General features: G+C 36.5%; 2 protein-coding genes across 4 annotated transcripts; one reads left to right on the top strand and one right to left on the bottom strand.

Moving 5' to 3' along the window:
• Nucleotides 1–8367: 8367 nt before the first annotated feature.
• LOC131689578 (endophilin-B1) lies at nt 8368–12640 on the top strand. Of its 2 annotated transcripts, XM_058974770.1 has the most exons (7): nt 8369–8691; nt 8867–9300; nt 9364–9427; nt 9654–9689; nt 9830–10020; nt 11215–11392; nt 11462–12640. In XM_058974770.1, exons 1-7 carry the CDS (start codon nt 8614–8616, stop codon nt 11570–11572), a joined length of 1092 nt encoding a protein of 363 aa, XP_058830753.1. In that variant the 5' UTR covers nt 8369–8613; the 3' UTR covers nt 11573–12640. The 2 variants fall into 2 exon arrangements, with proteins under 2 accessions (XP_058830754.1, XP_058830753.1); XM_058974771.1 differs by lacking the exon at nt 9654–9689 and having other exon boundaries at nt 8368–8691.
• A 7836-nt stretch (nt 12641–20476) lies between these two features.
• Nucleotides 20477–22985, bottom strand: LOC131691752 (arginyl-tRNA--protein transferase 1). 2 transcript variants are annotated; one of them, XM_058978381.1, is made up of 6 exons: nt 22790–22985; nt 22071–22726; nt 21869–22012; nt 21289–21470; nt 20922–21231; nt 20477–20862 (listed from the first exon to the last, which is right to left on the bottom strand). In XM_058978381.1, the coding sequence occupies exons 1-6, from the start codon at nt 22872–22874 to the stop codon at nt 20764–20766; spliced, it is 1476 nt and encodes a 491-aa protein (XP_058834364.1). In that variant the 5' UTR covers nt 22875–22985; the 3' UTR covers nt 20477–20763. The 2 variants fall into 2 exon arrangements, with proteins under 2 accessions (XP_058834364.1, XP_058834363.1); XM_058978380.1 differs by lacking the exon at nt 21869–22012 and adding an exon at nt 21630–21779 and having other exon boundaries at nt 20479–20862.

Below are 22985 nucleotides of genomic sequence, written 5' to 3'. Positions count from 1 at the left end.
ATATTATATAATCTCGTTGAAATTGCCCAACTCTACTACCCACAAAAATAACTATAATTACGAATCTTTACAAAATTCAATCATGCCCTCTAGTTATTCCTAGTTTTAAGTTAGTCGTAAAAAATTGTCCCCCTTAATTAAACATTATTTGCTCCAATAATCTCACTGATAAAAATGTCAAACCATATTGCCACAAAAACTAAATGACCCCCCTAATCTTACGAAAACAATATTATCCCCTTGTGTAGATATATAAGATAGCTATAAAATCGCATTAGTTTCATTTTAAAAAAATCAATATGTAATCCCCTAGTTTTAAGCAATTTAAAATGTAAAACAAAACAAAATTGGCACCTTTAAGCTAACGCAACGTGCCTTATCAAATAAACGATTTGAATAAAAAAAAAAAAAAAGATCATTTCATTTTAATTACTTATTCCATTCAGCATATTTTTATTCGTTTTGTTCATCTGCGTCATTTCACTTATTTTATTCGTTTCATTCTTTGGATTCACTCTGATCAGTTTAGTTTTTTTGTGCATTTTACTCATATTATTCATTTAACTTATTTTATTCGTTGCATGCATTCTATTAATTTTTTCCAGTTTATTCATTTTGTTCAGGTTCTTCATTTTAATAATCTGAATACCTTTTCAGTTTTAAACATTTCATCCAAATAGTTTATTTGATGCAATTAAATTTAAAGAATATTATTTTATAACCTTTTACCATCGTTTAATTTTTCATTTCAATCAATGCAATATTTTGCTCATTTTCTTCTTTTTATTCATTTTATCACTTCAGCTCATTTTGTTTATGTGATTCCTTTGTTTATTTATGTATTTGATTTATTTTTTACTTTATTCATTTTGTTCATCCATTCATTTTATTCATTTGATCCATTTCATTCATTTGATTCATTGTATTCACTGGATGAATTAAAACAATTTGATTCATTTGATTCATTTGATTAATTTGATTCATTTTATTCATTTGATTCATTTGATTCATTTGATTTATTTGATTTATTTGATTTATTTGATTTATTTGATTTATTTGATTCATTTGATTCATTTGATTCATTTGATTCATTTGATTCATTTGATTCATTTGATTCATTTGATTCATTTGATTCATTTGATTCATTTGATTCATTTGATTCATTTGATTCATTTGATTCATTTGATTCATTTGATTCATTTGATTCATTTGATTCATTTGATTCATTTGATTCATTTGATTCATTTGATTCATTTGATTCATTTGATTCATTTGATTCATTTGATTCATTTGATTCATTTGATTCATTTGATTCATTTGATTCATTTGATTCATTTGATTCATTTGATTCATTTGATTCATTTGATTCATTTGATTCATTTGATTCATTTCATTCATTTCATTCATTTCATTCATTTCATTCATTTGATTCATTTCATTCATTTGATTCATTTGATTCATTTGATTCATTTGATTCATTTGATTCATTTGATTCATTTGATTCATTTGATTCATTTGATTCATTTGATTCATTTGATTCATTTGATTCATTTGATTCATTTGATTCATTTGATTCATTTGATTCATTTGATTCATTTGATTCATTTGATTCATTTGATTCATTTGATTCATTTGATTCATTTGATTCATTTGATTCATTTGATTCATTTCATTCATTTCATTCATTTCATTCATTTCATTCATTTCATTCATTTCATTCATTTCATTCATTTCATTCATTTCATTCATTTCATTCATTTCATTCATTTCATTCATTTCATTCATTTCATTCATTTCATTCATTTCATTCATTTCATTCATTTCATTCATTTCATTCATTTCATTCATTTCATTCATTTCATTCATTTCATTCATTTCATTCATTTCATTCATTTCATTCATTTCATTCATTTCATTCATTTCATTCATTTCATTCATTTCATTCATTTCATTCATTTCATTCATTTCATTCATTTCATTCATTTCATTCATTTCATTCATTTCATTCATTTCATTCATTTAATTCATTTGATTCATTTGATTCATTTGATTCATTTGATTCATTTGATTCATTTGATTCATTTGATTCATTTGATTCATTTGATTCATTTGATTCAATTGATTCATTTGATTCATTTGATTCATTTGATTCATTTGATTCATTTCATTCATTTGATTCATTTGATTCATTTGATTCATTTGATTCATTTGATTCATTTGATTCATTTGATTCATTTGATTCATTTGATTCATTTGATTCATTTGATTCATTTGATTCATTTGATTCATTTGATTCATTTGATTCATTTGATTCATTTGATTCATTCGATTCATTCGATTTGATTCATTTTATTCATATCTTTAATTTTATGCATTTCATGTTCAATCATTCCTTTTATTTCGTTCAATTTGTTAGTATGAGTCAATTTATTCTATTAATCTTATAACTATTTCTAAATATAATCTTAATTTTTATTTAATAACCATCTAATTTGATTCGTGTATTTTATAATTTTGATTTACGTTAATTTTTCTACTCATTTTATGAATTTAAAAACCTATTATTTCATTTTTTGCTTTACTTTCCATTTCGTTCGTTTTGTTGATTTTCTATAATTTATTCAGTTTATTCGAGATTTTATTCGTGCAAGACTATAAACTGTTTTCATCCCACCTCTAGTTGGGTGCCTACTTCTCATGAGTTCTGCAAACTAATCCATTAGTGATATGTGTAAGAAATGTCTCATCTCACTGCTAGGTGGATTAAATCGGTTTTTTATATAAGAATCAATACATTTGATCAGTCTCTTTCTGAAATGTGGCGCCAGATTGAACTTCACACTTGAGCAATGAGAAGAATTCGGGTAAAACGGATACACACGTTTAATGCGGCTATTCCAACTATATTCAATCGATTTCCTGGATTAATTTACATAAAATACTACTTGTAATTTTCCGCACTCAGCCTTTTTCTGCTATGTAGATTTGCGTGTTCTTGCTTGTAATTTGTTTGTCTAGTGCACTTCATTTATCCAACGAATGAAATCGTGTGTAAGTATAGTAGAACATGATCCATGATGTAAAGTCTTAATGAACGTCAGATTGTGGTAAGTTTTGGTGTGCAATACCAATTTCACCATTGATTCATCCTATAGGTTGGTTGTGATTGCCTACACGTAAAAAAATTTAATTATTTTATTTATTAGATTTGATTCGTAGAATTTATTACATTTAAAAAACTTATTGTTCATGAAATATTTCAATAAAACGTATTTGGCATACATACATGATGTATTACAGTCCCCAATGAAAAGTATAAGTTTTGCCTTATGGCGAGAATGTAATAGGTTTAACCAGTCTTCCCATGAACATCGATAAGTTTGCACATGTGTACAAAATTTCGTGCACGCGTGCAACCTCAAACTTACTTTGCCTTTGTGTACAAGTTCGCCTCGAACACCGAGCCCAAGCGAACGATGTGCAAATTTAGGTTTAAACACTGTGTACGTACACCGTGTGCATACACAAGAACGGCACACACAAAACAGAATGAGTCAACACTAGTGACGATGAGTGATAGAAAGAGAAAACTAGTGTCAAGAACCTGTGTGTACGAACACCGCGTACGTACATGGGGTTCGGTTGTGCAGACGAACATGTGTACGTATTTTGGTACGCATTAGGGCGTTCGAGTTTGCACACTAAATATGGGTTTGAGATGCGCACAGAACTAGAGCGAACATGGTGTTCGATGTTCATTTGAGAAGTCTGGGTTAAACTAATACTTTTGACTATGTCTTGAATTCAAACAAAATAATCAACATGACGTTGTCGTGCAAATAAATAACGAAATAATTATAAAAAAAGAAAATTGTGGTGAACTCATTGCAGATGAGATGCGCTGTGACCTGTATTCCAATGGCATATATGATTTATAAATAAATCTTTATGGCAAAAATGTATGTGGTTTGCCAGATACATTTATTATGGAAATTTATTTTCGTGTATAGTATGTTGACAAGTTTATGTGAGTAGATAATGAATCCGAAAATAAGTGTTATTAATTATTTTCATATTAGGCAATTAAGGGCTATTTAAGGGCGGGTAGAGCGTCAAAAAATGACGGCGGTAAATCGCCCAAATGTTGCAATCGAGATCGCCCCCTATTTGCCCTCAATTTACCGAGTTGGCAAATAGCCCCCCGTTATCCAGCAAATTGCCTTTATTGACTGGGATTTTTAGTTCTGCACGCTAAAATCGTTGATACTATACAATAGGTAATACAAGCTATATTGCCCCTGGGAGAACCTAGCAAAATTCGTTATAATGCTGATAGGAGCCTTTCACAGGTTGTCACATTATTGATATATACTAGTAGAATTTCTGTTATATTTTCTGTTATTTTACCAACTAACGAGACCAGAGTTATAACACAACTTGTTGTCATAAAACGTTCTGTCTGTTTAAAACGAAAGAAAGTGAGCGTGGCCTCCGAGATTGTGCGAGACTATTCTAGAGGTTCGATGCTAACAATCAGGGATGCCAAGTGTTTTTCCGAAAAGTCTAATATTTTTTTTTAAATAATCTGGAATTGTCTGGATCAGTGATTTTCAACCTGGGGTCCGCTGACCCCTAGGGGTCCGTGAAGTCGTTGCTGGGGATCCACGAAGAAAAATATATTTTCCTGAATTGAAATGTCGAATCTTATTTCCTTACAAACTGAAAATAACATATGGAAAGCATACAAAATCGAATTTATCCGTGGGGGTCCGCAGCAACTCAGGGTGATTTCTGAGGGGTCCATGGTAAGAAAAAGGTTGAGAACCGCTGGTCTGGATGGTCTAATTTTTTTTGGGAGAGTTATAAATGTTGCAATTTATTAATGAAATATATTTGGAGAGAGACGCATATGGATTAAAATTGCGTCCCTGGGCTTTCAGTATCTTGGATCGCTGGAACTTCCAGCTGATGAAAATTTGACAAAATTTGTCACTTTTGGCGTAAAAACTAGGGTATGGTATACTTTCAGCTTTTCTAAAAAGTGTTGTTTTGAAAAGTTGTAGTTCAAAAGGTGGTTTAAAAATCAATTATGCATTCTTGTAACTTATTTTCTCATTTTTCAAATTGTCTTGATAAATCTGGACATTTTTTTTGAAATCTGGATCAGACAAACATAAATCTGTATGTCTGGACGGCGCCTAAAAATCTGGAAAAATCCAGATAAATCTAGAAGATTGGCACCCCTAAACAATTATGAGAATTAAAAAATCGATTTTTTATCCACTACACCAGCCTCTTCTACAGTTGTTCAATACTTCCTGGACTATGCATGTACTTAATATTGATTGCATACTTTAGAAGATGGCTCTATGAAATCGAGAAATGAATAAGCTAAATTTACATTTTTTCCCCTAAGGAATATGGTAAAAACTACACACTTTATATAACAGACTTGCGGTGAGAAAAACAGTGAAACTAGCATCCATGAACGTAAACTGGCATCACGGAAGCTCCCTTAAGCTTTGCATGGGCTTCCTCTTGCACTTCCCCTCTCAAAACCCTCAGAGCATGTTCAGGAGTATTTCAGTTCTAGATTCATAAATTTGACAGTTCTATTATATAAAACTGAAAATTTTAAAACTAGAACTTGCTGTCTCCAGCAGCAGTTGTAGCGGACGTTCTATTCAGTTTAAAATTCATGTCTCGCCATTCCTTCAGCGTTACTGCATTCAAATTTATTTTTCCCCAGTCTGTCGGGTCTAAGTGTATGTGCTGAAAACTTTGCATGTATTTAAAACACAGTTCTAAGCGTGTTTTAAAATCAGCAACAAATAGAACGGAGTCGTATAACAGTTTTAAATTTTGAAACAAAACTGTTCGAAATAATAAAACAAAACGCTCTGCTGGGGATGTGAATGTTTCAGTTCCAGTTCTACTTTGAAACTCCTATACAAAATAAAATGCTCCTGAACATGCCCTGAGGGAACATGCTCGTTTGGCTGCAATTTTTGACACTTCGCTAGTCTGTGTAGGTTTGTTCCAGTACTACGAGAAACTGGAAGTACTCCGGAGAAAATCGTTCCTGTACTCATGTCTTCTCTTTTTTCTTCTTCTGGTAGCAAACTGGGGTGAAAAGGAGCAAGTATTTTTTGCTTCTGTTTATTCCGGAGTGACTTCCGTATACTGGAACAAACCTTGTATAAAGTGTCTGTAGTATAAACCTAAGACGGGACGTGCAAAATGAAAAAAAGTAAATGTCACTGCAAACTGACAATCGCCTGTCGTAGCGAACCTTTCTTGACATTTTCATGAAATGGACAGTATCTGGGTGGTATCGTAGTATTCTGGCTATATACAAGCCGTTTTTAGAAAATATATTTTACATGTTGCTTAGTTGCATGTATATTCACAGAAACAAATATGAAAAATGCAAGTCCGGCACGTGTAATTTTATTACTCTACTCAACAGTTATGGTTAATGTTGTTTTACACAACTCATATAAACGATAACATAATTCATGTCATGTTTGAGCCCTGTTATTTTACACACAGATCTGCACCTCATCGGCAGAAATCTATACCGCATTGGCACAACACTGCCATCGATATTTGCTTGAAATTATATTGCATGCGCATTTTTCCCTGTCCCAGGTAAAAACAATTTGTGCATAAGAACACAAAACCTACTTTGAAATTGTTAACGTTTCGCGTTCCGCTCCTCAGCACATGACAGCTGTCGTTACGGCCAAGCAGACGTTAAGTCCAACAAAGCAAACATTACTTATGATCTCATACAACGACTGTCAACGGTTGCCGTCCCGTTAAGCAAAAGTTCTGATTCTGAGAGCTTGCAATGTTATTTGGGACCCTAAATTTTGCATTGTAATTTGGCACCCTGAATAGAAACAATAAAAAATTGTTCTCGCTTGATGTGGTGAAGCTTATTTTTTCCGCGCAGAAGTAACCTAGAAAAACCTAGAAGAGAGCTGCGGAGAGAAAAACAGCATTTTTGACAACGTATGCCCCGGCATTGTATGGCAACACGTCCATTGTTATAAGGATAGGCAATAGGTTTGTTCCAGTACACGGAAGTCACTCCGGAATAAACAGAAGCAAAAAATACTTGCTCCTTTTTACTCCGGTTTGCTACCAGAAGAAGAAAAAAGAGAAGACATGAGTACAGGAACGATTTTCTCCGGAGTACTTCCAGTTTCTCCTGGTACTGGAACAAACCTAATATTCGATTGGATTCGTCTTTTGACAGCTAAACCCGAATCTAATCGATCCAAAATGGAGTCTCCGCAGTTCTCTTTCTAGAGTTTTTTCTACAGTAACCCACTCTACAGTATACACGTACTTCATGAATTCTTTTTCTACATGCTCTAGTTTATTTTCCTTCGTCCTTCCGCTACGAAGCCAAACACCGACGCCAGAAAGGTGACTCCACTATCTAGACTAGATATCGAGCCATCAACTCATAGACCGGGGAAGGCGTGACCCTAAAAGCAGATCACGTGTGATGCATTTTTAAAAATCAGCGAAATTAAATGCATTTCTTTCCATCAAACTAGAAATTCATAATGTATTTTGCGTTGCCCTACAATCAACAAAACGTCTAACAAAGTAAATAAACGTAGGACGTTTGTTAATCAAACATTTCTGCGAGGGAGCAATGTTGATGCAAAAATGGGAATTAATTGCATTTTTTCTCATTTGATGCAGATTTGTTATACATTCCTAGAGTGATTTGCCCCTAGGCTCGACCACAGATTTTTTTCACCTCCAAAAAACCTCAATTTCTGCTGGGATTGAACCCAGCCCTAATAAACATCTTATCATTCAAGAGCCAAACGACCTGTTCAGGGTATCATCCAAACAATATGTGGAATCATTGGAATGTATGGGTTAAAGTTCGTGTATAATAATTCTTTATTAGGGAGACCAACTGGGGTGAGTGGCAATCATGCTTACTACTCAACTCAACCACCGGCGCCATCAACATCGTGAATTAACGGAATAAACTTAGAACTTGCCCCGGTGTTCCCATCGTCCTGAGAAGCGTTGGTGTAATAAAACGGCGCAAACATCCAACACCGTCACTGTGCTGTCATTCGCACGATTCGACACCGCTCCTTAACTGGGTTGCCACGTTCACAAACTTTTCTGTAGTGTCACATACATTAAATAATTTTTGTTCATCGATTCTTTTCTACAAATTGGAAAATTTTACAAATTACAGTTTATTTGAGGAATTTGGCATCGATCTTTAGGTAACACAAATGGCAAAAAGTTTTTTTAATACATTTACCCATTCAAATTTGGCAACCCTTCCTATCAGTAATCACAAAAAGTGCATCAAAATGCATCGCCGATGCACAGAAAATCAATAACAGTTTACTGTCAAACTTTTTACTGCTCACAAAGAGGAGAAATTTTTTGCATGGCACAAACCTTGTGAAAACTGTCGGGAAATTTTATCCTAATTCTCACAGTAATTTATTTTTACTTCCGTCTTCGTGTTACTATCAAAGTGTCACTATTAGTTATTGCTTGGGGCCGATTACAGGACAAAAATTGGCCACGGAAAATCGGGTCTAGTCAACAATAGGAACGATGAACATAAAAATGCCAGATTTCGATGTTAAAAAGTTCGTGAAGGATGCGGGATCCACACTTTCCCGAGTCGTACAGGTAAGTAAGGGTGCGGTGTTTTTCAGCTTATGGCCGCTCAATATTGATTTCCAATCATTTTGAATGTATTGCGTTTCACAATATAACAAGAACGTTTTGTTTTCGTGAGCTGCCATAGAAATTGTTGCACCCGAATATGGAAACTATCACCAAATGACTTTACTTTGAATTTCAGCTCACTGAGGAAAAGCTTGGAACTTCGGAAAAAACAGAAATGGATTCTCACTTTGAGAACCTAAGCGAGCGGTCCGAGTGTGCCAAAACGTGGACCGAAAAGATTGTACGAGACACAGAAGCAGCCCTTATACCGAATCCAGCCAACAGGGTAGAGGATTTCATATTTGAGAAGATAGAAAAAGCGAAGCCGAAGCGATTGAGCAATCTCGAGTATCTGGGTCTGGACATGATCGAAGGCGGTGGCGAGTTCGGACAGGACGGTGCCTACGGTAGTGCGTTGATCAAAGTTGGTCAAGCCCAACAAAAGTTGGGTTCATGCGAGCGTGATTTTATCGGCTCAGCCGGACTGTGTTTTATTCAGCCACTGAAGAAGTTTTTGGAAGGTGAAATGAAGACCATTACCAAAGAGAAGGGTATTTTGGAAAGCAAGAGGTAGTCAACAGTTTGATGGGAAACATGCTATTCATTTAAATGAATTGTGTTATGTAATTTTAGGCTGGATCTGGATGCTTGCAAGAATAAAGTGCGCAAGGCTAGAAGCATGCTGGGACAGCAAACGGTGAGTTATTGTTTTTGTTATGTTGGCATTGGTAATCGCTAAGTGAAATAGTTGTTTTATAAAAAGAGCAATGAATACATTGTTTGATATTTTGGTCTAAGCAACAACGTTGAAACCTTGCATGCACTGAGTGGAAATACTTTGACCGTTCAAACCACACTAATTATCTAATCATTGTTCAAATTCTATCCCTAACGCATTCCGCTTAACCTAACACTAATCACAGAAGGACGGAATTTCGCCCGAAGTTGCTCTCGAGCAGGTACAGTTGAGACTCGTGCTAGTCGTTTGAATCCAAATACGTTTTTTTCTTTGGATAGTATTTAGACTGTTTTAGTAGTGCTTATACGTTCCTTTTGCATACTAAAGAAAGATGTTTCAATTGGTTTGTTTTGCTTGCAGGCTGAACGTGATCTAAGAGTAGCTCAGTCGGAATTCGATCGCCAAGCAGAGATTACGAAACTTCTTCTGGAAGGAATTAGCACAACACAGGCAACACACCTGCGACATTTGCATGCTTTCGTTGAGGCCCAAGTCCGTTACTACGGACAATGCAATAAAATTATGAGTGATCTGCAACGGGAATTGGTCAGGTAGGTTTCGTAGACCGTTGATGTTTAGATTTCCTCCCCTGGCTTCAAGTTCTTCCTCTATAAATCTTCTGAAATCTGCCCACTAACTGGTAGTCAATCTTTCTTTCTCCATTAAATCAAACCAATCCGACTCTTCCTGTTCACTCAAATGCACACGACCAGCATACGTCCATCAACGCCACGCTTGCGCGTTAACAGTGAGGACGTAGACCTTACTAGTGGACCTCCCTATCTCAACTCATCACAAGTGACACAAGGCAGCAACACACAGCACGGTCAGCAGCAGACGATAACGCTGCATCCGGTGCAGGTGGCTCGGAAACCGAAGGTATCTCCAGCTTCCTATCCCATCGCGACAGATGACAGCGTTATCGCCGAGCTGGTGGCCAATAGTGATCCCAACGACATTTCTGTTCTTTAGAAACTGGATCGTACCGTGCGATCAGTCTTTACACGAGCTTTCGAATTCTCTTCCCTATTTTGGCACGGAGGATGTGAATACTATTTTCCCTCTCTTCCTCTAGTCCCATTCTCTCAATAAACGTGATGCCTGTTGTAGTTAGTACATGCCATCTCGATGTGCTTAGCTATTTGAAGAAAATGTATACATGTAATATAAATCGATTTAGTTAGAAGTTTACTTAGTAGATAGATTACACAAAATATTGGAAATTTATTTGTATAGTTTATATTTGAATTGTTCGGTAGAACTTACCAACATACGTACATTCCAATTTAAAAAGTTTGTTTCCATGGATGATGGTCAACGTAAATGCATTTGTTCGAACATTTCAAAGAAGGGTTTATGTTGGTTTAGTAATTTGTATAAAATAGTATATTCTGCGTTTTCTTTTTTGAAACTATCATTGAATCAAGGCTACATGAACTTGCCTGATTTAGTTGAATTAGTCGTCTTATTTGTTGCAACAAAAAACATTCCATACTGCATAGCCAGTAAAAATAGTTCCAGGAAGCCTTATATATAGCAGGACGATCGTAACTGCGCATCACGAGCAAGTAGTAACCAGCATGTTTTGCAAAATTAAAAACGACAGCCAGATTTCTTACGATAGATAACATAAAATATCCCAACGACATTATTCCAATCCTTTGAAAGTGCGCTGCTGTCCTTGTATCATTGCTTACATTGCTCTAATCGGCATTACCGTTCATATATCGCACGCCCATTTACAGTCTGGGAGGTCCACAGCCGTACGTCCCGGTGGCAGGATACGAGGAGGACGATGCGAACCATCTCTCCGGTCGTGCAAACAACATTGAACTGGGCGGTAGTCCGGGCTACAAGCGAGCTCGCGTTCTCTGCTCCTATGACGCCAAAGATGGCACCGAGCTGAATCTAACATCGAACGAGGTAAATCGAGGTTTCTCGGCCAATGTCTGTAGTAATTATTAGCAAACTAAAATTACCATTTCGTTCAAGGTGATATTTGTGTGTGAGTGCAATCCTCCGAACAGTGACTACATGAACGGAAAACAGGGTCTGCTCAAGGGTTTGGTACCAAAGGCTTTCCTGGAGATATTAGATGAGTAATTCGTTAGAATTGCAACATTTACTTAGTTTGGCTAAACGAATCTGAGAAGAAACACAACACTGCTTTAACAGATTTTATTTTTTTTACGTTTTTATCAATCATCAGAATTGCTGATTTTTACTAGTTCAAGATTCTTGCAAATATATAAATTGTTACGCCTGGTTGCGTCAAACACAGGCAATATTAAGTGATTAAGTTAAAAAAACGAACTATCAGTTTTGCTTTCAGAGCACCCAAATAGCTTCTTAGTGCGTAGGAAACATTTCAGAGTGTGTTAAACAAGTTTTGAACGAAAACGGCGTCAGTTATTACGATCGAGTGAAACGTTTAGAATACGCTTGATGGACACTATTTTGTCAATTAAAGTTTCAAATTACCACACGGTAGAGAATACCAATAACTAATAACGATAACAAAAATGAACAACAATGAAAGAACAATAATATAAAACATTCCTCCTCATGAAGTTATATGAAATTAGGCATACATCCCCCTCCTCAGTTGAACAATATTTGTGTAATCGTGTGGCACGAAATATTGAATTATACCGATGTTAAGAATATCGTAGAAACGATGAGAATCATACAAAAGACATGGCCATAAGCTTCATCGAATTAATCCTTACTTGTTCTGCACCTAATGCGAAGGGGATGGCTGGAATAAGCAATGAAGTTTACGGTTAGTACTCGTTCACACTTAATCTCTCTTATCTACACAATATCGTCTAATGGAACCTGACAACACAACCCGAACATATTGTTTCTCAGCTCCTTTGTAATGATATTAACGACGAACAAATGATGTTATTTATTAAAATTTCTAGCATTAAGCAACTATAATAGTATACTCAAAACTATTGCTACCCTGTAACGCGTAACATAAAGCGAAGATGGAACGCGAAAGAGTGAACACAGAATGAAACGATTTAAGAAATCTGGAAAGTCAATATATTTTAACCTTCTTCCATTACGTGTTAATGTTTGTCGAAAACTTTTATCTTGCTAGCGTATAGCTTTCCCAGTTTGTGAACACTCAATGCTACGAAACAATAAAAATGTTTAAATTGATCTTGTGTTTTAATGATGCATGTTTTCCATCAAGTGGGTACATTTTCAACAGAAGCGGTTTCGTACGGGTCGAAGATCATTTACAGATATATCCGTCAAAGACGAGAAAACTAAACGTACGCAAATATTCAGTCCACCTACCGGCTACTGCTGCCAACAATTTGGTTGCGGCGCTTTATTAGTAGTTTTACCTGAAATAGACTGAAAATTTTGAGTTTTTTCTTATCGCTTTCGAAAGAATTTCCGGCAACTCATGGCCGTACAGATCAACAGCGATTTGAATAAAGCAAGCTTTGCGCGCATTCTCAGGCTGTGGGACTTTAGCTGACTACATGAACCGTATTCGCAGCAGCAACATGCATTTTTCCTTCGCGGCTAAAATCGTTATGATATGCCACAAGTGTTCTAAGATATATGAATTTGTTGTACCGTACCCCATCGATTTCCACCCCGAACCCAACATGACTGTCACGTTCTCGACCAGCTACCATGTACTTTGCCTTGTCAGAGTTTATAGTCAGTTCAATTCATGTAGCTTCCCCTTTAAAAGGCAACAATGCCTCTTCCACTGCTCTGCGATCAACACCAATGATGTCGATGGTGATCGCCAAGCCAAGAAGCATGTGAGATCTTGTGATGATGGTTCCGTTACTTAGCGCATCAGATCTTCGTATCGCTTTATTTTATCCCATCCAGCTTCATACGAATCAGCTTAATCAGTTTTGTCGTGAAACCATGCTCAACCGTTATCTGCCACAGTTCATTTCTTTTTACTGAATCGTATGCCTCCTTGAAATCCAAAAACAGATGGTGAGTCTGCAAGTTGTATTCCCGGAATATATCCGGAATTTGTCACAGAATAAACATTTGGTCTGTCGTTGATCGTCCTTCTCGAAACTCGGTTTGAAATTCGACGACTAAGCATTCAGCCAACAGACGCAATCTCCTCAACAGAACACAAGAGACTACCTTGTAGGTGGCATTGAGGATCGACATATGAGGCCATTCAACCAATTCGCTGGCATTCTTTCTTCCAGATCATCCCGATCACGGAGTGGATTTCTTCTCACAGCCGATCAATTTTTAGATTTTTGGAAGTTCACCCGGGGTTCCGCCCTTCCCAACGGCCTTATCGTTTTGAAGTAGAATACTTGTAACGTTTCAATATGGGGTCCCTTTTCAAAAATTTCTGATTAGATACTTTCCCAGTTTTCAAATGCGAATAACTTCTGCTGTACTGATCGAAATCGCTATATTTTTGCACTATTTGATCGGAAATATGTGCACGTATATTGTATTTGATTCCGTAAAATGTACGTCTATTAAAGATAACGAAAATAATGTAAGGGAGCTCGGGGCTAGTCGGCGGTTGGGGTAAGTTGGCGGAATCCCTTTTTCTCTGTTCCTATTAGACATATAGCGCTGCCTGTTCTTGTGTACCTCAAGTTATGTGAAATCCGTTATCCAATGTGTTTTTGTTGCAAAACGATTTGTTTGGTGGTAGTTGTGAGTGATATTGTGTTTTCGAGCATACCTAAATTTTAAATACTTTGCGTTATTTAGGGTGATTTTCAATCTATTTCCCGAATGATTATATTTTTCGATAGCGCGTGAAAAGAACTTTCAGTATCCGTATAGATGTTAAAAGTTATTTTTTAAATAGTTTTTAATAAAATACGCGGTTGGGGTAAGTTGGCGGTGCTGCACGCGGGGAAGTTGGCGGTACTATTTACAGTGCAAAAAAAATCATCAAAAAAATTTTATTTGTGGAATTCACTCCAAAGTAAGAAAATCTTTTTCTTGTGTATCTCGCCAATGTAAGAGACATTTATTTCTGCCAATTGCATGAAGAATTTTAAAAATTTACTTTTGAACAAGGAGTACGCATCAAAGTCAAAATGCCGGAGTATTAAAACTGAAATGTAATAGCAAATGTCGGTTAATATACAGTTTTCTCGAAAAGACATTCAACACGACCCTTGACCCTTGACGTAATTGAATCTCCATTTGATTGCTTAGTTTTTGGCGTATCCTCACATACCGCCAACTTACATATTTTTGTCTCTAAAAATGGAGACAATGCATCAAAAACTTTAAAAAAAATCAGAGATATTGCCAACAGACAGCTCTTTCATGCCGCGTGTTCTATTTTGCAAGATCTATCTACATCAAAGCGGTAAAAATTGAAAACTGAAAAGACCGCCAACTAGCCCCGGTCTCCCCTATTTTGCAAAGGTGATAATTATCTGCGCTGATTGGTCCGTACAATTCAACCAAGAAGCGAGCGTTGCTAGGACTGTCTCTTTGTTATCCAATGAACTTCGCCAGGTATAAAAACGGCACATAAGAGAAAATTCGTCAGTTTGCTTTCTGACCTCGTAGTAGCTGCTACATTTTGTGTCAGCTCAAACTCTTCGGTTAGCATATACATAATGAGTGCCGCCAGGCATCATTCCATCCAATGAATCATAGGCGTGCCAGTTTCATGCATACAATGATCAGCACACATCACAGAAAAAGCAGAGCGCTCTTTTTCGAAGTTCAATAAACGGATTGCAAATGTGCGCGTGCGAAGGGGTGGTTGGGTGTGTGAGACCCCGCTCTCTTGCTCTTTAAATCATGCGTGGCGGGCTCAAATAAATTTATCTTTTGTTTAATTTTCTTTTGTCAGGCGGTAGTGCGATTGACGATTTCAACATAGATTTTTCATTAGGGATTAAATCGGAAATGTAAACATACCGCGTTTTCGCTATTGTGGCATTATGCGACTAAAATACTACAAGATTGACGTGAAAATTAGTTAAAATGGTTTATAGATCGATTTATAATTAAAGAAAACAAAACGGCAAACGGTGTCAACCTTCTTTCAAGACATCTATACCACATTTTCTGAAGAAGATCGTGAATATTTCGGTTTCTTCTCAGAATTCATGACAGACATTGGCGTTAATCATGTCAGTGTGAAAGATATTATGGAGGCTCTAAACAAACTAGATGCCTCCAAGTGTTCTGGAACTGACAGGATTCCACCCTAGGGGCAGATCACTCTAGAAATGTATAACAAATTCCATTTTTGCATCAACTTTGCACTCCCTCGCAGAAAATTTTGTTTAACAAACGTCCTACGCTGATTCACTTTGTTCGACGTTTTGTTGAATGTAGGGCTGATTTTTTGTAGGATTTTGACGTCTTACGCGCAATTTATGTGGTTTTCGTTTGAGGCGAAACTGAGTCAGTTCCTAACCCCAACTGGTGTCAAAATGTATGAACTGACAGCGGTTGGGGTTAGAACCTGACTCAGTTTCAGGTTCAAGCGAAATCGCCATTAAAATACATTGCACGCAACGCAAAATACATTACGAATTTCTCTTTTGATGGAAAGAAATGCATTTAATTTAGCTGATTTTTGAAAATGCATCACAAGTGATCTGCCCCTAGATTCCACCCGTATTTATGAAGAACTTCGCGTTGGAACTCACAGCTCCTCTGTTTTGGCTTTTTAACATGTCGCTTGAATCTGGAATTTTCCCAAATTTATGGAAAAACTCGTACCTAGTACCCATTTTTAAAAGTGGCAAAAATTTGACATATGTAACTACCGTGGAATTGTCATTATATCATGTAGCAATCGTCAACGAAAAACTGTTCAATCAAATCAAAAACAGAATTACTAACATGCAGCATGGGTTCTTCAAAGGACGTTCAACTAATACAAAATTATTAGAATTCGTCAACTACTCTTTGATTGCAATGGAGAATGGAAGCTACATTGAAGCTCTTTACACAGACTTTAGCAAGGTATTTGATCGTATCGACATACCCTTGCTATTATTCAAACTGGAAAAATTAGGAATTGAACCAGGTCTTCCCAACAAACATTAGGAGCTGAACTATAAGACTACGTGTTGATTTAAAGCAGATTAAAGGTTATGTAAGCTGAATAAAACTTTCGCTGAACTATTTAAACATTAACAGTTTATTCAGCCTATTTAAAATCCAGTATTCGCCAGTTCCAACTAGGCTGAACTATACTGCTAATAAATGTAATAGCGACAATATTAAAGCTTTTATTCAACCATCTTAATTAGACTGAATTGCGAGTTGAATAAACGATGCTATTACCAATACTATTACCTTTAATCATTAAGCTGCACTACATGTCTTCAAAAGGCTGTTTCTACCTTTACCTTTGACTTTTAGCTGAATTATGTGTTTAACAAAGGTAATTGTAACTACTACAAAAATTGGCGCGATTAGCAAATCATGAGGAATGGCAACCGACCTGGGTTCGAGTCCCAATACACACACATTTTTTTTACTACTAAGTGAAGGATTTTTTTATTATTTCGGTATATTCCAATTGAAATGTTTTGCATATATTACAGTTAAGGAGCAATAGATCAATAAATGCATAAAGAAATAAAGAAAGTTTATTTAGTTTTTTTATATCTACTGAGTTTTCACCACGGGAAATACACGATTTACAGTTTTTCAATGTACAAGCTTACCAAATAACACGCGCCCTCGTTTAATTGGAAACGGTCTGTTCACTTGTGAAACATGAATATTCTCATATTGAACACAAGAGAAACTTTTTTTTCCAACGTTGCTATAAATTTTTGACACCAGCATTGTTACCATGATTTTTTTTCTATCCATCGACTTGCAAACAAAGGTACAATGAAATGATTATTCACGCTGGCGAACTTAATTGATATAAATAAATAAACTATTGAATTCGAACAGCGACTTCCGCTTACCAAAAAAAAAAACACAATGGAAAGAAAATCATTTGGCAGGGAGTGGTAAATAAATTGAGGAGATTGCCACCTTAGAATTATAAATGACTTCAATCCATCATTCAGTTACCACCACTTTCATATAACACCCATTTTTACTTATCTAATTGTTTTGTGACAAACATAAATCCTCACCTTGGAAACAAAAACGACTCTAATCATTATTTTTGAAATAAATAAATTATCTAATTTAAAATTCCCGAATGTTCTAAAAATTAATTAAAAAAAAATTGAAATAAAAAAATTATCGTAGGTTGGGATTCGAACCCAAGCCAACTAGGTTCACTCAAATCTATAGAAGGCTACTGTAGCCTTTGTACAGACTCTATTCAGCAGCCTAGACTTGTCGGTACATCGGTGAAATCTTAAGCATTCGATGTATGCAAGATTGGTGGAGACAGTAAGGTAAGTGCTTAGTATTCAACAGGTTGCTGGTTCGGATACAGGTACGTGATATGATATCCAACAAGGTAATACAATTTTTCTCTAACTGTAACGTAACACTAATAAAAGAATATGGCTTCCAAAGAGATTGATGGCGTTGTGTAACTTGAAATAAATGTCTTTTAACAATTTTCCTATGATAATTCTCTCAGCTGAATAGCGGTAACGAAAAGGTTTATTGATGAAGTTGAACTGTTGTTTTCTTCAGGCTGTATACGTGCTGAAGAATTGTTCTTTTATGTGGCTTAATCAGATAAGCTGAATAAATTCTCCAAATCCCGGATGTTTAAGGGTGGAATAAACGATATATGATTACACGTATACTTCCAATGTTCAGCTAGAGCTGAATAAAGCAACTGTTAAAACGTTTATAAAACCACGAAATGTTTGTTGGGAAGGCAATTTTTGTTGTTTGCACTTCGCAAATTAGGTTGGACACGATTTAAGCCAAATTTACACCTTTCCGATCCGATTCAGTGACGGTTCAGTACCGTGCACTGACGCCAATATTCTTTCATACAAATCAAATGCGAACATTCACACTTGTCCGGCACGGCACCGTCCCGGACAAGTGTGAATGCTCGCATTTGAATTGTGTGAAAGAATATTGGCGTCCGTGCACGGTACTGTACCGTCACTGAATCGGATCGGAAAGGTGTAAATTTGGCTTTACTCTCCCGTCTTATAACGCTCGCTGTATGCTCATTAACATCCAAACACTAAAAGAGCGCCGAGAATATACAATGGTCTCATTTGTAAACGATAGAATTTCGTGTCGCATTGATTCAGTCGAACTTCTATCTAAACTTGATATACCTTCTCAGCAGTTACGAAACCGAAATACATTTATAACATGCAATTACCGTACAAACTATGCCAAGTTTGGACCTTTGAATCAGATGATGGCAACTTACAACAAGCACTGCGAAGCTATTGACTTAACAATAACAAAAGGCAAATAAAAAAAATTCAATTCTATTCGCTAATAAAGAACATCCAAAACAAGTGCAATGTAAACCAGATAGTGTTTAGTTTAGTTATTAGTATTTTATATTTTAAGTGTATACTACATTTTTTCATTGTAACAAAACGGTCTACTCTTGTTTGACGACAATAAATAAATGAATAAATAAACTTATTGTTATACGTGGAAATTGCCGGGTTATTGCGAAAACTCCACGCTAAGAAACCTGCTTGTTGAAGGTTTGAACATATTATGTATAGGGCATTCGCCTTAACTCTCTAATGATGACATTCCACGCACAAACGCCCTTCTGCTGGTTCTTAACTGTAGAATCCAAAAACTCTTTGTTACCGATTTGGCCCTTAATTTACTTTATTTGTACATGCCATACTTTAAAGTAGCCTATTTCTAAAAATATTCAGCAAGACGAATGCATTTTGATCCCACTATACATATGTGTAATGAAATGTTCAATAATCAGGGCCGGTGGGTAATGTGAGTAGTAAAAGTAGTAATATCCACTTGAAAATAATCCCACTTGAAACTTTGGAACAAACCTAACATTTGAATTTTGACACGCATGTGTCTCGGGTGCACGTTTGAAATTTTCGAGGTACTACCAAGATTCCATTTACTCAAACGCGTCGCAAGTGATTTATGTGAATGTAATGCAAGCGTATGTAGAGGTAGATGGAGTAAAATACACCCCTAAGAAAATATAATCATAACTTAGGTATAGACCATCAATTGGGCGAATTTAATTAATGATATCATTTAGCCAACATTGTACTCTGAAATCACAATCGCTTTGCAAAGTATTCGGGAACATGAAAAAAATCATTCTAAATTGCTCTTTGAAAAACGGACAAAACGCAACTGTGCAGAGGTAAAATGCACCACAACAACGGGGCACAGTACATCATAACAAAGATCGAAATAGCTGGTTTTAATGCAGAAGATAGCAAAAATTGCAGCATTCGAATTAACAACCTAAGTGTATTCTACTTCACTTCGGTTATGTCTCTGACATTACCTACTCATCTTTTAAGCTCTCGGATAATCTTCCGTCTAGAAATCAGTGAACAAAGACAATGTTGGTTTGTTTACCCCTTGCTAATCGCCGGGGCCACTTACTCCAAAAAACCCTTCGGTCGAATAGCGTACACTACCACACGAAACTAACCTTCTGTTTAACACTTATTAGACCAGTTGTCTTATCGACTATGCTGGGTCAACGTACCCGTAACACGTAACAGGAAAGGAAACACCTTTTCAATGAAATCAAAAGATTGAAAACACAAAGTATACGTTTTAAGTTAGAAACATTTGAAGACAAACAAGTTGTTTAAAGAAAAAGTTAAGTAACTTTGTAACAATTGAGATTAATTAGTTTGTGTGGAACGATTTTTTCGCCAAATATGATTCTCTATCACCCCTCGAGAAATTTTTAACCATGAACCAAACACCCTGTATATGATAGTTCTCTGGTTTAATTCCAGCAAATTAGTCTGCATATTCCCATTACTTCAAGTGCGTTTCCCTACCTTTTTAATCGTCAACTCAAGCGTACTTGATTAATGAAACTTGAACAATTACTAAAAAATAAAATAAAAATTTGTTGAGTTAAAAATGCTGCCTCCTGATTGTGCCGCTCGGAGCGGAGCGGTAGAAAAATGGTGACACCTATTCCGCTGAGTAGAAAGCACAGCAGCTATCAGCGATGTGATTATTAATTTTATTTCGGCAATAAATACAAGGAACCTCGAATTACAGAGAAGCATATCTACATATTCATTTCAATTTCTAAGTCTTAAATAATGCTGCTATCAAACGCTGAGTATATATAGCTAATTAACAATCAAATTATACTGCCACGTAATAATTGACCGATAGTACATAAGTACACCCGCCACATTCTACCCTTCGTACAGCAGCATACGCGATGCGCAAGCCTTTCCAACTAATTTCGAGTACGTCTCCACTTTCTCCTTAGGTTCAGTCTCATCCATCATTTCCTAAAAATATAGAAATTGCTACTAGTTCATAAATCAACATAAAAAAAAACAAACTTTACCATATACGACGAGTAACGCATGTACGAACCACCAACTAGTATTAACACATTAAGCAGATCCCGTGGTGTCAAACTGTACTGATCGACAGCTCTGGGATCTTCGTTGAGACGGCAATACTTGCTTCTCTCCAACTTCTCATTGATCTGCTGGTCGAGTAGATGCCAACTGTACACCTCCGGACAGAGCAAATAGGACGGACTAAGATTGCTCTTGTAGCGCATCTTTGGACATGAATGGATGTAGAATCCCATGTAATAGTTGGAAATGCTAGCTGTCTGCTGTTGCAGTTTACGCGTAAAAGCGATTTCCCTGTGCATGACAGAGTACTCGGTTAGTAAACAATTTTGCATCGGGTAACTCACTTACTTTAATGAACCATATGTTCCTAGCGACAGAAACCGGAACTCCGGATCGTAAAAAAAGTAAACAGAGCTGACACAGTTTGGCAGTATATCGATGACCCCCACGGCAATCAGGCGGTCATCCAACCAGTATTGCTGGTGAAACGAACCCAGACCACAGCTCGGAGTGTTTTGTCCAGTGGTAAACTAAAACGGAAACATAATTGTAATTATTACGTCGATTGCACATTTCCATTTCGCTTCCGCAGGCAAATAAATCAAAAGAAGTTTCGCCACAAGATTGAAAAGGATTACCAAACAATAAGGACAAAATCAAGGAAAAACGCTTCCGGGGACTAGCCATACCTTAAGCGGTGACTTGACCAAAAAATCCTTATAATCATCGATCGTTTGGGGCGAATCGTTGTGCACTTCGGTCTGATATTTCTTGTACAGATCAAAGGAGGTCTCGAGACTTCGCTTGAACTCGTCAGTTTTGGTGCAAATGGTGACGAGCTAAATTTTTGGTTTGTTTAGAACGGGAAGCAGGAGATAGAAAAAAGAAAACAGAACCTTCCATTACAATTAGCTACGTAGGTAATCACCTTAAGCGGAGACTTGACTAAAAATCGCTTGTAGCGTTCCATTTTCAGTTTATTCGGTGGATCTTTGTGTACCATCATTTGGTAGGCGCAGTAAACACTGTATACCAGATCAGTTGCACCTTCACTGGATGGAATGAGTTTTACCTATGAATATAGATATGCTTTAAAAATTTACAGTACATTGCATATTTAAATTATGTACCTTCAAACGATGAGCAGCACCTTCCGATTCCTTCGGAGCTTCGTCCAAAAAATCTTCCAAGCTCTTCTCGACGTTCTTCCTTTTTTCACTTATCATTTTTCGCTCAACATCCTCAGAGCTGAGACCTCTTTGAATCAGCTTTTCTCGCTTCCTTTCGATCCTAAGAAGTTTTGCCTTCTTTAACGGCACTTTCATTCCTTCAATCGATGATTCACTGGATAGGCCCAATTTATTAATGGTTGCGGCTGGGGTTGGACCCTTGCCCATGCAAACACCGTCAACTACATCCTCCGTCGGTGTCTTATTTGCTGCGCGGATGGAATTCAAAGTATTCACATTCAGCTCTCTCCGTGGATTTCGAGCAACCTCAGCCATTTCCATTTCTCCGCCAAAGAGTCCATCATCACCGTCACTCGTCCCAGCTTCAGTGAATTCATCTTTTGGCCGGACTCCATCTTTCAAAAATTTATTGACCCGTTTAATAATCTTTTTGTGAGACTTGTTCAACCGAAAATCGATCGCATTGCACTTTATCGTGTAAGACGGACAGCAAGTGGTGCTCATTTCAGGCTTGTAGCAATAGCAGCCGGATCGGCGCCAGCCCCGATCAATCAGGCTTTGGTAGTCCTGCACCGTCATTGTGTGAGCCCACATACCTGTAATGTATATTTTTTTCCTATTTAGGACGCAAAATATGGTGATCAGCTGTTCCTACGTACCATGGGACTGGCAGGAATTTGACTGTTTACAATATCCACAACTATAATTGGACTGTTTTCCGTAGAAATCTACTATTGAGAACATGTTAGTGAATTACAACGAATATAAAAACTCAATAGAACTTTTGTCTGCTCATGCGATCAACACAAAAGAATAAAATTCATCAATCGAAAACAACTTGAATCGTATAAATAC

Source organism: Topomyia yanbarensis, chromosome 3, assembly GCF_030247195.1.
Source record: "Topomyia yanbarensis strain Yona2022 chromosome 3, ASM3024719v1, whole genome shotgun sequence".
NCBI lineage: Eukaryota > Metazoa > Arthropoda > Insecta > Diptera > Culicidae > Topomyia > Topomyia yanbarensis.
Note: the sequence above shows the minus strand (reverse complement) of the source record. Positions and strands in the feature narration are given on the sequence as shown.